The following is a 13099-nucleotide window of genomic DNA, read 5'->3' as shown; positions in this document are numbered from 1 at the left end:
AGTTAAATATTGCAGCCGTAACAATGTTTCAGAATCAAAGAGCGAAAGGAGAGTGAGTCTAGGACTGGGCGGTGGAAGCTTTGGGTTAGTTATATGTTTCATTTCCAAAAATGCTTTCCACCAGAATAAGGTGACTTTGGGCAGGACCACGACATGGGATAACAAGAACCAGGGGCCCAGCACTTTCTCCGGCATTTATTGTCTGCAGACTTCAAGTTACCAATGGCGAGTGAGTTTAAAAGTGTTTTCCCTAACTCTGGCAGAAACTGACCTGGCATAAATCCAGCCCAGATTTCTCACCAGTCTTTATCAGTTATGGGTTCCCCAGTGTCAGGCTCCTGCCTCTTTCTCAATCCATTGTCTAATGGGGTTTAAGTAAGGATTTAATAGAGTCTCCGCCCCCTGCCCCAAAAGTAATACAGTTTTATTATGGGAAAGGAGACCAGCATTCATCCCTGGGGGTTTGACCAGAGAAGTTATACAATCATGCACAAATAGTTAAAACATACACAGCACATGATTTTCACACACACACCCCAAGAAACCCTCTAATGTCCTAATACAGAAAACAAAACAAAAATCCGCATTTACAAAAAACAAACAAACAGTGAATCTGAAATCCATATACACTTACCAAGAACCGAACCCCATTGGCTGCCTATCATAATCTGGCAGATCTGGCACAATTTTGCCTGCTTCCAGAGTCAGATAATTGAAATATGTGGATATCTTCTTTTATGCATATCTTAAAGAAAAAAGGGAAGCCATCAAGAATGTTTGAAAATGAGACATGAACCATTACTATCTATTGTGACATATAAATTACTGTTATGTATTAGATTTGGTTTTTATATATTTTAAAAAATATATATTTTAAAAACCCAACAAATTACCAGTCCGAAGGATTGTTTGTTTCTTTGCAAACCACAATTAAGCTGCTGTGGTCTAAACCACAGAGCCTAGGATTTGCTGATCAGAAGGTCGGCGGTTCGAATCCTCGTGATGGGGTGAGCTCCCGTCGCCCGGTCCCTGCTCCTGCCAAACTAGCAGTTAGAAAGCACGTCAAAGTACAAGTAGATAAATAGGTACCGCTCCGGCGGGAAGGCACTTCCGTGTGCTGCTCTGGTTCTCCAGAAGCAGCTTAGTCATGCTGGCCACATGACCTGGAAGCTGTATGCCAGCTCCCTTGGCTAATAAAGCAAGATGGGCACCGCAACCCCAGAGTCGTCTGTGACTGGACCTAGTGGTCAGGGGTCCCTTTACCTTTACCTTTACCTTTAAGTCCTTTGGAGGAAGACCAGGGTAGCAATATAATAGATATTGTAGTTGACATCTGCCATATTAGGAGTAAACCCTTTGAAATTAATTAATTAGTGCTTATGTGAAAAGATCTATACTGGCCAAATTTGACTCCTGAATGCGAAGTTCCCCTAAATGCGAGGCTCCATGACATACAGCAAATTTAAATGCAGGAGTGCCCATTTCCTCCAAATAGCTGGCTTTTGCTAACACTCCCCCACCCCTGTAAACATGCTTTGTAAAGCCAAACCGTTCTACAGAACTATTTGGTTGTCGTTTTAAATCTGACTCAGAAAGCAGAAAACACTCCCTCCACCTGCAACAGACATTAAGGTTTTGGCTAAGGAGAAAAAATCGCAGGCAAAGCCACAAGCACTTCTTCTTTATTGACTTTGGAATCGTGTTGCAAGTAAAGAGTGCCTAGTTCAGGAAGTGGAATACACAGGGATTTTCGTTTCTCGGTCCAAGCCCACAGGGGAACGAAAACATGCTGTTAAGTGAGCAAATGTGAAGGGGGTGGGGGCTGAGCTATTTCTGAACAGCAGTGAATGCCTTAAATGAATTGGACAGATCAATATATCGGTCATTTTCGGGCTGTCACTGCTAGGGAAGATCGAGGGAATCTCCTCCTTCCATCTTATCAGTCAAGGCAGAAGAGGCCAATGGCCGATTAAAGCCAAGGCCGACTCATGAGAACCAAGGAATTAAGCTTTTTCCACATTGCAATGGTCAATCGTTCCATTCAAGGTCGCCTCCAGGCTGTCAGCATTTTGTTGGAGGGATTCATTCAGTCGCATACCGGAAGTTTAGGTTTCTGCAATCAAAGTGGATTAAAATGTTCTGGCACAACAAACCCACTTTTTAAAAAAAGGCTTTGTATAGTTAGGAAAGTGATGGGGGGTACACTACAAAGTGTGGAATGAGCAGATTATTAATGGGAATATGTATAACGAGATATTGGTCACTCAATAAAGAAGAGGCGTTGTCTAACCTCTGCATTAGCTTTGCGCCAGCCTTCAGGATGAATGCTCCACAAACAGGCCACCTGGAGAAGAAGCACACCTTCTGATGGCTCAGAGAAATCATGGGGAACCTGAATGCGCTCACAGGTTCAGTAGCATCCTCTTGGGAACTGATTGCCAAGCCGCTCTAGCTGACAGAGATCCAGGCCAGTTGTGAGGAGCACCGAAGCCGAAATCATCGGAAATGGAACACAGCGTCGGGAAAGTCCGTTTACAATGCTTTGAAAATAAGCCCCTGCGAAGGCTGGATTTGTGCATCCATGTTGATGATGTTCATTCCAGATGCTTCCAGCTACGGTCCCTCGCGGGGCTGGAAGAAATGCAGTTGCGTCTTTGTGACAGGGCTCAAATGAATTACAAATATTTTTTGCAGTGGAAGAAGAACCAATGCAGACGCAAAATAAAGTTAACAACAGGGAGAGAAAAATAACTTGCAAACCCGTTCTGGGATAAAGGCATTTCCTGTTAAAACTGTTTAGCGATTGGCTCCCCCTTGTGTGCCTGGAATAGAGGAGCAACTAGAAAAAGGTGCTTCACGTAAGGCAAATTCCCTACGGGGAAGTCGATATCCCACAAAGGAATGGGTATGAGTCACGTCTGCTTAATGGTGGGTGTAGGGCATGGGCGTTCAGTGGGAGGAAGAGATTCTCTGCCAGATTCAAGGAGTCCCTTTTGGGTGTATCCAGAAGGATACAGTGCAGGGAACAGGGGTTTTTAAGAACCTTTGTTGTGGAATAATGGGAAATTAGTACTGGGAAATGACATGTCGAAGGGAGAAGGGGCCTGAATTTGGAGGAAAGTGGCCCAGTATATGATTGGTGTAAATATGGAAGAGAACCTTTACAAAATAAATATTGGTATTTGAGGCTTCTATACAGTTGAAAGGTATGTATAACATATAATGTGACTGTGCTTTGTTGCGAATTCCCACTCCCTCACAGCGAGTCCCTAATCTAAGCTCACGAACTGCTGTCCGCCACTTATTTCAAAGAGCTGCATACCCAAACCTTCCACTGATTTAAAAAGAAATCCACTTGCTTTCTCCTGCACATAAAATGGAAGGTGCCTGCTTGGGATTACGGTGGCCAGAGATGAAGGAGGTCAAAGGCCGTTGAAATTTTAAAAGAGTTTGGTAGCAAATGAACTTTTTGCTTTCATCGATGGTCACTGAACATTCGAGGAGGTAGAACACAGTGGAAGAGGGGGCACATTTTGTTGCAGGTCCCCCTTGTGTTTCTCTGCCTACCAAACATGGCATCGCATATATTGCTATGGTCACTTCCAGACAAGCCTGTTTTTTGTAGTGGAAGAAGAACCAATGCAGACGCAAAATAAAGTTAACAACAGGGAGAGAGAAATAACTTGCAAACCCATTCCCTGCAAAGCTACAGGGAACCAGGCAGAGGGCCTTCTCGGTAGTGGCACCCGCCCTGTGGAACGCCCTCCCACGAGATGTCAAAGCAATAAACAACTACCTGACATTCAGAAGACATCTTAAGGTTCAGGGAAGTTTTTAACGTGTGATATTTTAGTGCATTTTTGGTTTCTATGGAAGCCGCCCAGAGTGGCTGGGGAGGCCCAGCCAGATGGGCGGGGTATAAATAATAAATTATTATTATTATTATTATTATTATTATTATTATTATTATTCATCCTTGTGGAGTGGTGGACTTGCACAAAGTTTGCAGAAGTTGATTAGGCAACATCAACCCTTTATCAAACATTCATTCCGATTTGTCTGTAGGGAAGCTTTGCGACATTGCAGCAATCTACTGTTATCCCAGACTTCCTAGAGCAGTTGCCTATCACACAATGTTCGGGGGGGGGGGGGCTGGCAAAGTTCTTACACAAGAGTGCCAAGCCAGTTTTACATTGTGAACAGCCCTGAGATCTATAGATGAAGGGCGGCATACAGATTTCACAAACAAATACAGTGGTACCTCAGGTTAAGAACTTAGTTTGTTCCAGAGGTCCATTCTTAACCTGAAACAGTTCTTAACCTGAGGCGTGCTTTCGCTAATGTGGCCTTCTGCTGCCGCTGCGCCGCTGGCGAACGATTTCTGTTCTTATTCTGGGGCAAAGTTCTTAACCTGGAGCAACCACTTCCTGGTTAGCGGAGTTTGTAACCCAAAGCGTCTGTAACCCGAAGCGTTTGTAACCCGAGGTACCACTGTAAATAATAACTGTGCCGCCTGAATTTGCTGGTGACTCAATCCCACCAGAAAATTGCAACAGTCTGGGCAACGTCCTATGAGAGGTACAGGATCCGACCTTCTCTGGCATCTGCTCTCCAGAAATCACACCTATTTTGATCGCTCTCACTCACATTGTTTATTGACAGGAGTGATCCAGTGGTCAATCACACGAAGCGAGTGGATCTAACTCCTCATTAGGAAATAAAGGATCTGAACAGGAGTGCCAGGCCTAATGAGTACCGCAACGCATCTCTGGTAGGTCTTGCCCCCATGAAGCAGGAGGGTGTGATGCAGAGCCAGGAGGGGGCATGGCTTGGGAGAGTACCAAGACAGGGAGCTGTGGAGAGCTGCCTTTACTCACCCATTCCTGACCTGACACTCTCCAGACCTGGTTTAGAGTGAATAAATGGTTATGTTGCAATAAATTGGTTACCCTTTTTCAGTTACTGCAAGGCTTAAATGGGTATGCCTCTGGAATTTGCCTCTCACACAGCTGCATACTTATTGCATTTCAGCGCACATTTAAAATTCTCCTGCAATTGTTTTTCCCAAACTTGGGAGGTCCAACACAACATGCAGTGATCTCCCCCCCCCCCCATTACAATGCAATTGGCAGGCCAGCCCTCCACGTTTATTCAGGAGTAATTCTCGCTGAGTTCAAGGGGACTTACTTCCTAACTGGTAACCTCAAGGGTCGCTGCTTTGTTTTAAAGCTGTCAACTTCCTCCTGTTTCTGTCTGTTGCAATACAGACAGGAAGCATTGCCATTCTGGAACAGGTAGCTGGGTAGACATTTGGAAGAATTTCATTCAGTTAAGACATAGCTATCCTGTTTCTCCATCCCCCAGAGGATGCCCAAAGCATATTTTTTTAGAACTAAATAAAAAAAAAACCATGAATGAATGAATGAATGTTATCAATGGGCTTAAAACCCAGTGACTGTTTGCTGTTCTTGCTCAGTTTCCATTTGCATGGGCTCAGACTCTTCCGCATTGAAACCACCACCACCCTGCCTTGAACATGCCCACATTTTATTGGACACCAATTGCTAGCCCCTTCTGCCGCATGCCAGCCAAAATAAATGCTCTCCTTAGATAGAGCTCTTGGGACTGAATTTTTCGAAATCATGTCACTAGATGGCAGCACTTACCTGTAATCACATCAGGGCAGGTGAGACAGGACATATCAAACTGCAGAGTTGTCATCTGAAGAACTGCCAAATAAGGAACACATTGTGAGACCCTAAGAAAACAACATATTGCCTGTATCACGTTAAGAGTCGTCAAAGTCAGACCCCACCTGGAGGCCTGTGTCCAGTTCTGGGCACCACTATTTAATTCTTCTTCTTCTTCTTCTTCTTCTTCTTCTTCTTCTTCTTCTTCAGTGATCGCTCGTAGCCAAGTAAGATTGTCTTCCATGAAAAGGGTCTGTAAGTGACTGTGGAGGCTAATTCTGGATCCACACGTCCTTCCACAGGGGGACATAGGTTTCTGGGTGGGAGTTGATCACGGTAAGGGTTTGCCAAGCATGCCTTCCTCTTAGCACGTTTCTTCCTTGCGTCCTGAGTTCAAGTGTCTTCAAAGCCCATGACACCTTTGGTAAAGGCTGTTCTCCAATTGGAGCGCTCGCAGGCCAGTGTTTCCCAGTTATTAGTGCTTATACTAGATTTTTTAAGATTTGCCTTGAGAGCATCTTTAAACCTCTTTTGTTGTCCACTGGTATTTCAATTTCCATTCTTGAGTGGGGAATAGAATAGTTGCTTTGGAAGACGATAATCAGGCATCCAAACCTTCCCACCGGAGCAGTACCTATTTATATACTTGCACTTTGATGTGCTTTCGAACTGCTAGGTTGGCAGGAGCAGGGACCGAGCAACGGGAGCTCACCCCGTTGCGGGGATTCGAACCGCCGACCTTAGACTCCTTCATTGCAGGTTTTTAAGAAGTTGGATGCCTGTCAGGGATTCTTTAGCCAAAACCGTAGCTATGGGACTAGCCAGGTTTTTTGTCCCAGGTGAAGCCCCCAGAGGGGTGCCATTGCGGCTCTCAGGCTGTGTGTGTGTGTGTGTATGGAAATGCACGTGGGGTTTGTGTGCCAAACTAGGCATTTGACCCGGGTGGAACAACACCTAGTTTCATCCCTTCTTTAGCTAAATGATTTGTGTATTGGAGGGTTGGACTAGGTGTGCCATATTTACTTATTTATTGGAAGTGTTTATAGCCTACTCTTTATTGAACATTTTCAATCCCAGAAAAGGGAACAACATAATATAAATAAATAGAGAAAAGTGATATACATGTATTTCAATTGTTTTTAAAAGCACTTGATATATCTATCTATCTATCTATCTATCTACTGGATGACATGGAAGAACGTTGCCTCAGGAGAGTGAGGAAAATTCTCAGGGATGATTCACACCCTGGCCAGCACTTTCTTGATCTCCTGCCCTCGGGCAGATGCTATAGAAGCATGATTAGTCACACCAACAGGGTAAAGAACAGCTTCTATCCATGGGCTGTTAGGCTGCTGAATGAAAAGATAACAACAGGGCAACTGACTTTCGGGTTTGGTGGGTGTGCGTCAGTAAACGAGGGGAATTAAGATAAGGTTTCCAGATTTTTTTCAATGAATCTGGGGACACTTTTCAACTTCAATGGATTTTGTATGGGGACTAATTTGTAAATCCAGGGACTGTCCCCGGGAAACGGGGATGTCTGGTAACCTTAAATTAAGACTAAGAGAACTGAGTAGGGGTGCTCATGTAATCTCACTGAATACAAATTGTACAAGTGACAATAAAGTATTTCAATCTACGTGGTGTACAATGTAAAAATAACAGTGAACGTTCTCACTAAAACAAAAAAATGAAACGCAAACAATACAACAGTAGTATAAGGAGAGGATGTTAAAAACCAACAAAAACAGGAGCTCCGGGTATTCAGACAAATCAAAACCTGGGCATTGGTTTTAGTGAAGCATAGATGTAGATGGTGAAATCAGAAGGGAGCTGAATGCCTGCAGCACTTAACATTGGCTGTTGCAAGGGCAGTTCACAGCAAGCATAAGACTGCAACATCCTCTGTTGTTCCTTTCCAGGTACTATGCTGTGAGCAATGCTTAAACACTGTCGTGCTTCCTGCCATCACAGGGGTTCACCCCTAAGTCCCAGGTCTGGTCCCTGACATCTCAGGGTCTGGGATGCTCCTAGAGCTGGAAGGGTCATCTCGTCCAACCCCCTGCAATGAAGGAATCTCAACGAAGGCATTCGTGACAGGTGGACATCCTGGCTTGGCAACCCCAATCTCGAACAACAAAAACAGCCCTCCTGGATCAGGGCAAAGGTTGTCCACCTAAGTCCAGCAACCTGCTTCTCACAGCGACCAACCAGCTGCCCGTTACGGAAAGCCAGCAAGCAGGTGCTGAGCGCAGCAGCAACTCGCCTAGCGCTGAGCATCCCCAGCAGCTAATACACGTGGAACGTTGGAGGAAGCCGACCCGGAAGTTGCGTCTTCGTCCTCCACGGGTGTTGAGTCTAAATTTCCCCCTCCGCGTGAGTCTACGGGCTGCCGAGTCCCCGCCCCTCAGGACGGCCGTTGGGCGGCGCGCCGGGGGAAAGAGGAGAGAGGCTGCCGTTGCCGCCGCCGCCGCGCAGGCGCAGAAGGCGCTGCTGTGAGGCGGCCGCCAGAGAGGCCTGGCGCGCTAGGCGCCGGTGTGGGCGATGCTGCAGATGCGGGACTCGGTGGAAGGCGTCGGGCCGGGCTCCTGCGAAGGCTCCGGGGGGGCGGCGCTGCTGGTGCCCGCGGCCGAGGCCGACGTGCCCTTTACGCCGACGGGGGAGCTGCCGCCCAGCTCGCCCTCTTCCTCGCTGCTGGCGCAGGCGCCGCCCAGGCAGACCCTGCGGCCCCTCAGCGTCCGAAACCCCACCCGGGGGGGCCGCCTCAAGGAGTACTTCGTCTTCCGGGTGAGGAGGGGGGGAGGGAGCGGCGGAGGCCACGCCCACCTCTCTGGCGCCCGGGAGCTCTTCTGCGGGTAGACTGCCCCTGTGGCTGGAGGCTCTTTGGAGGGAGAGGAGAGAGAAACGGGCACGCGATTCTGGGCGCGGTTAGGGGGATATTCTAGTGGGAAACCGCGGCTTGGAGGCTCTGGAGCGGGAACGGAAGAGAATCGCCGAATCGTAGGGACCCTGAGGGTCATCCAGTCCAACCCCCTTGCAATGCAGGAATATGCAGCTGTCCCACACGGGGATCGAACCTGGGCCCTTGGTATCGTCAGCAGCTGAGCTATCCAAGGGCACATAATTTTGGATGGCGGCATGGGGATATTCGGTGGGGTGGGGTTGTTAGACTGCAGTTATGGAGAGGCGGTGACAGGGAAATTTACTTTTGAAAGGAAAATATATTTGGGTAGGCCGCCCCTGTGGCTAGTGGCTCTTGTTTGGGAGGGCAGAAGAGAGGAGACCAAAGGACACATAATTTTGGGCGGTGAGGAGTATTTAGCAGGGGGTAGATTGCAGCTGTGGTGAGAAGACAGACAAGAGAAGGAAATCAATTTTCAAGAGAAAGAACGTTATTCTAGGGGTAGACTGCCCCTGTGGTTGGAAGCTCTGGGAAGCAGACAGGAGAAAGGGGCATGTAATTTTTTGGGTGGGGGGGAATATCCTGGGGTAGACTGCAATTGTGTATGGGGGCTCTGTTAGGGGTGAGAAGATGTCAATATTACTCTAACTGGGGAAAATTTATTTCCATTTTGTTTTAATTTAGCCAGGAACAATAGAGCAGGCAGTGAACGAGATACGAGTGGTGGTGATGCCCACTGAAGATGGAGAAGTGCAGAGTGTATGGCTGCTGACTGAGTAAGTAGTCTGATACGCAGTTTCAGTGCAGTTTCCCTCCTTTCATTCTTTCCAACAAAACAGCTGAAACTTAGGAGTGGTGGTTCAATTAACATCAGAAAAGCAAGCCAAACTGCATGCAGAAGATCTTGTGATCTGGCAGGAGAAGTCTTTACAAAGTTCTTGACTGCAACCTCTTTAAAAGAAGCACTTGACCATGCCACCCCCAGGCCTCCCAAAAGCAGGGCGAGATGTAAACAGAATGACCAGGCGCAGGAACCAGACTGACTTGTTTTGATCCAGGCAGTAAGGCAGGGGTGGGAAACCACAAGCCCAGAGGCCAAAGGTGACTCTGCAGGCCTCTCCATTTGACCCTCAGGACTCCCACAAGCCCCGCTCCTTGCATGTTCTTGCCTGGCTAGAATTTTTATTGACCTAAGATCTGGACAGGGGTAGAGTACACAGACCTATTGACTTTTGCAGAGCTGGAATGTATGGTTCAAAGATAAGGATCATATCCATTGCTCTGCCCACTTTTGCCTCTGCCTTAGAAGGAAAAAGGGTGGCCCACAAGCAATGATTTAGAAGAGGTACTGGTGAATTATCACTCCATACTTCTTGATTACAGGATTAGCTAACCATGCCACAAACCTTTTAGTGTGTATCTAACTGCAGTAAAAATAGACTTTCGATTTAAACTGGGATGGGCATGCGTAGGAATAATTTATTTCTTAAAAGCCCTCCTCACTTTATCATCTGTGTTTAGTTTAGGGAGATAAACCATGCTAACTCATCTTTATTTATTTTTCCCCCTTTCCAGAATTGATCACTGGAACAATGAGAAGGAGCGCTTGGTTCTCATTACTGATTGGTCCCTTTTGATCTGTAAATATGACTTCATCAGCCTGCAGTGCCAGCAAGTGACCAGAATATCACTTAACGCCGTTGATACAATTTCCATTGGAGAATTTGAGTTTCCTCCTAAATCACTGAACAAGTGGGTTCTGATTCTGTTTCCTGTTCTTTGTTTTGTCTATTTTGTAAATCCCACTGCATTATAGAAGACTTGCAGTTGTTAGGTCCTGTCTTCTAGTAGATATGGACTATAGAAGCTTTTTGATTAAGCTTCTAGCTTCCAGATCTCCATTTAAGCTCCTCATGCATCTTTAATTACTACAAAAACTATCAGGTTTCACAGTGGAACATATTTTTATATAGGCTATGTGTCATTGCTTTCCCATAAAACAGTTTAAATGGTTGCAGGGTTCACAGAAACTGCATGGCTGAAGGGGGAGCTTGAGTGAGCACACAATCTTTCCCTTTTTCAGACGAGAAGGCTTTGGAATCAGAGTCCAGTGGGATAAACAAAGCCGTGCCTCCTTCATAAATAGATGGAACCCATGGTCCACAAATGTGCCATATGCCACCTTCACAGAACATCCGATGGCTGATGCTGATGAAAAGATTGCATCTCTTTGTCAAGTAAGGTGTTGCCATATGTACGTTCTTTGGGTGACTTTAGTCGAGGTCAAGTTCTTTAGGTAGAAATCATAACAGAACTTTAGTAAGGTACCACTGTACATAAGACAGATCAGCATCCTACACTTTGTCCTTTCTGAGGGTTTGATGGAAGTGTAAAGGCTTGATTTGGAGGAGGAGCTGGGATTGATTTTAGCTGCCTTATTATTATTCTCCATTGCTACTGACCCCTTCTCCACTGGCCTTTTAAAAAAATAATGTGTGTCTTCTCTTTGGTTTTCTTAGCACAAAATCCACACATCTAAGCATACATGCAAAGGACAGTTGTTTGATTTACTTCCAAAAAAGGTTGACAAGAGTTTGCAGTAGACAACTTGATGCCAACTGAAAGGTCTTGAGACTTTCAAATATATAAATTTGTAGGTACATCTAAGGTTCTGGACCCATCCTGTATGGGTCATTCTTTTATACTGCAGACACTCTTGCTATGCCAACAAACTGCTCGAGAGTCCTCATGGTTTCAAAAGTAACTTGCCATATGGCACGGAGGGATGCTGTTTGAGAAACAAGCCCTATTCCAAAGTCCCATTGGCTGTGCTAATTGTATGGCTTCTTCCATCCTTCTGTTATGGAGTTAGAATGAAACCTGTTATTTCATGGCACACTTCTGGTGAGGGGTTTAAAAAAGCGCTTGAGCCATTTGCAGTTAGTTGTTCACAGATACAGAAGTTCTGCAGTGTTGGTTTACTGACTATCCAGTATAATTAACAGGTATGGTTTGTGTTTGTTTTTAAGTTGGAGAACTTCAAAACTCAACTGATCCAAGCTGTGAAGAAGGCCCACAAGGAGTGCCCTCTGCCTGGGAGGGCAAATGGAGTTCTGCTGCTGGAGCGCCCTCTTCTCATTGAGACCTATGTGGGATTAATGTCTTTCATCAATAATGAGGCCAAGTTGGGCTATTCAATGACAAGAGGCAAAATTGGATTTTAAAAGTCTGCTTCCAAAAAAAGGGTGGAGAGATCACTGCCTATCAACTCCCTGGAAGGAGAGAGAGAGAGAACATATAGAGGAGTTTCCAGCTCATCTAACAAGTCTTGCTTGTCATAAAATTCATTTGGTGAGTCAAATAAATATTCCAGTGAAAAGTTCTTTCCCTCCATCAGTGTGTCTCAAGTAAGCCACCTGTATATTTTGAAGCATGGTTTCATTTTTAACTCTTATCAGTAAACATATTACTTTTGCAAGTGTCATATTTACGTATGCTTGAGGTTCTGTTTTGCAGGGATAAAAGTTCTCTCTCTCTTCATTTAAAGAGAGCACCTGTCGTTTTGACAGGTTGTGAACTGTTTTGCTAATGTGATTATTTTGTCAGAACCCAAGTTATTTTCTGTTAATCTTTGGAGACTGCACATTTCAGTGGAAATGTGGTTGAGTGATGGTAGTTGCCTTTAATAACCTTCTATAGTCAGATGCAAATGCATCTAGCTACAGCTTCTCGTTGCAGTCAGATATCCAAAGAAGTCTCACTGTGAACACACAAGCAGCAGTGTCTGATTTTTATATTAACTTTTGCCACATGGGATCAAGTTTTTTTTTTATCTTACAAGAAAAGGGAATTTTTGATTAGCTTTCTACTTTGTTTTAATCTAAACTAGATGAATAGCACCAAAGTACCTCTCTAATAAGAGGGCTAGGAGAAAAGACTATGGACATTTCCTTAAAACTAGACAAACCTGTATCTCTTAAAAGTCAAGTATATAGAGACTTTCTGCTCTATTGCATGAATAATGTTCTGTGGCTGGGATCCAAAGGGCCATGTGAGGTTTGTGCATAAGGATTTATCGGAAACTCCTCATATCCTTCCTCCAAAAAGGTACCCCAAAAGGTCACAGATCTTTCCAGGTGGCATTCGATGAGATAAGATGCTGCCAGAAGGGAGGAAATAGCAACCATGCCAACCCTCCCAGTGCCTGCACATGAGCTTTGGCTCCCGGCCTGTGTCACCTTTGCTGGTTGAATCTTTCTATGCTTACTGAAAGTTTGTCACTAATATGCAAGAAATCCTGCTTTGGTATTGGTAATCCAATGTTTTATAGTGCTTATTTCTCTGAACCATTTTTTTCTCTCTCTGAAAATTTGTGTCAAAATATATGGTGCTGGAATGGAACCGAATGCATGACCTTTTTTTGTCTTAAGCAAGGTATATTTAAGCTTAATAAACTTGAAGTAAATGTGAATCTTAACTGTTATTTATTCCTTGTGGCTGGGTCAAA

The 13099-nt window shown here is 45.2% G+C and overlaps 2 protein-coding genes across 2 annotated transcripts in view; one reads left to right on the top strand and one right to left on the bottom strand.

The window, feature by feature from the left end:
* The window catches only part of MEGF6 (multiple EGF like domains 6), a 221695-nt gene extending 220942 nt beyond the window's left edge, over positions 1 to 753 (bottom strand). The window contains exon 1 of the mRNA XM_081015974.1: positions 635 to 753. Coding sequence (XP_080872100.1) covers positions 635 to 651 — 17 coding nt within the window. The 5' untranslated portion in view covers positions 652 to 753. The remainder of the gene's footprint in view (positions 1 to 634) is intronic.
* A 7394-nt stretch (positions 754 to 8147) lies between these two features.
* TPRG1L (tumor protein p63 regulated 1 like) lies at positions 8148 to 13063 on the top strand. Its single transcript, XM_081016264.1, has 5 exons — positions 8148 to 8477; positions 9277 to 9368; positions 10168 to 10344; positions 10676 to 10829; positions 11622 to 13063. Exons 1-5 carry the CDS (start codon positions 8235 to 8237, stop codon positions 11814 to 11816), a joined length of 861 nt encoding a protein of 286 aa, XP_080872390.1. The 5' UTR covers positions 8148 to 8234; the 3' UTR covers positions 11817 to 13063.
* The last annotated feature ends 36 nt before the right edge of the window (positions 13064 to 13099 follow it).

Source organism: Podarcis pityusensis (assembly GCF_964106645.2).
Source record: "Podarcis pityusensis genome assembly, chromosome: 8".
Taxonomy (NCBI): domain Eukaryota; kingdom Metazoa; phylum Chordata; class Lepidosauria; order Squamata; family Lacertidae; genus Podarcis; species Podarcis pityusensis.
The sequence above is the reverse complement of the archived record's forward strand: the minus strand, read 5'-3'. Positions and strand labels throughout refer to the sequence as shown.

Bases quoted from the DNA above. Each gene is read 5' to 3' on its own strand.
- TPRG1L (XM_081016264.1), top strand. From the start codon at position 8,235: ATGCTGCAGATGCGGGACTCGGTGGAAGGCGTCGGGCCGGGCTCCTGC. The intron at 9,369-10,167 runs GTAAGTAGTCTG...CCCCCTTTCCAG, and splicing joins AGTGTATGGCTGCTGACTGA to AATTGATCACTGGAACAATG. The intron at 10,830-11,621 runs GTAAGGTGTTGC...TTTGTTTTTAAG, and splicing joins AGATTGCATCTCTTTGTCAA to TTGGAGAACTTCAAAACTCA.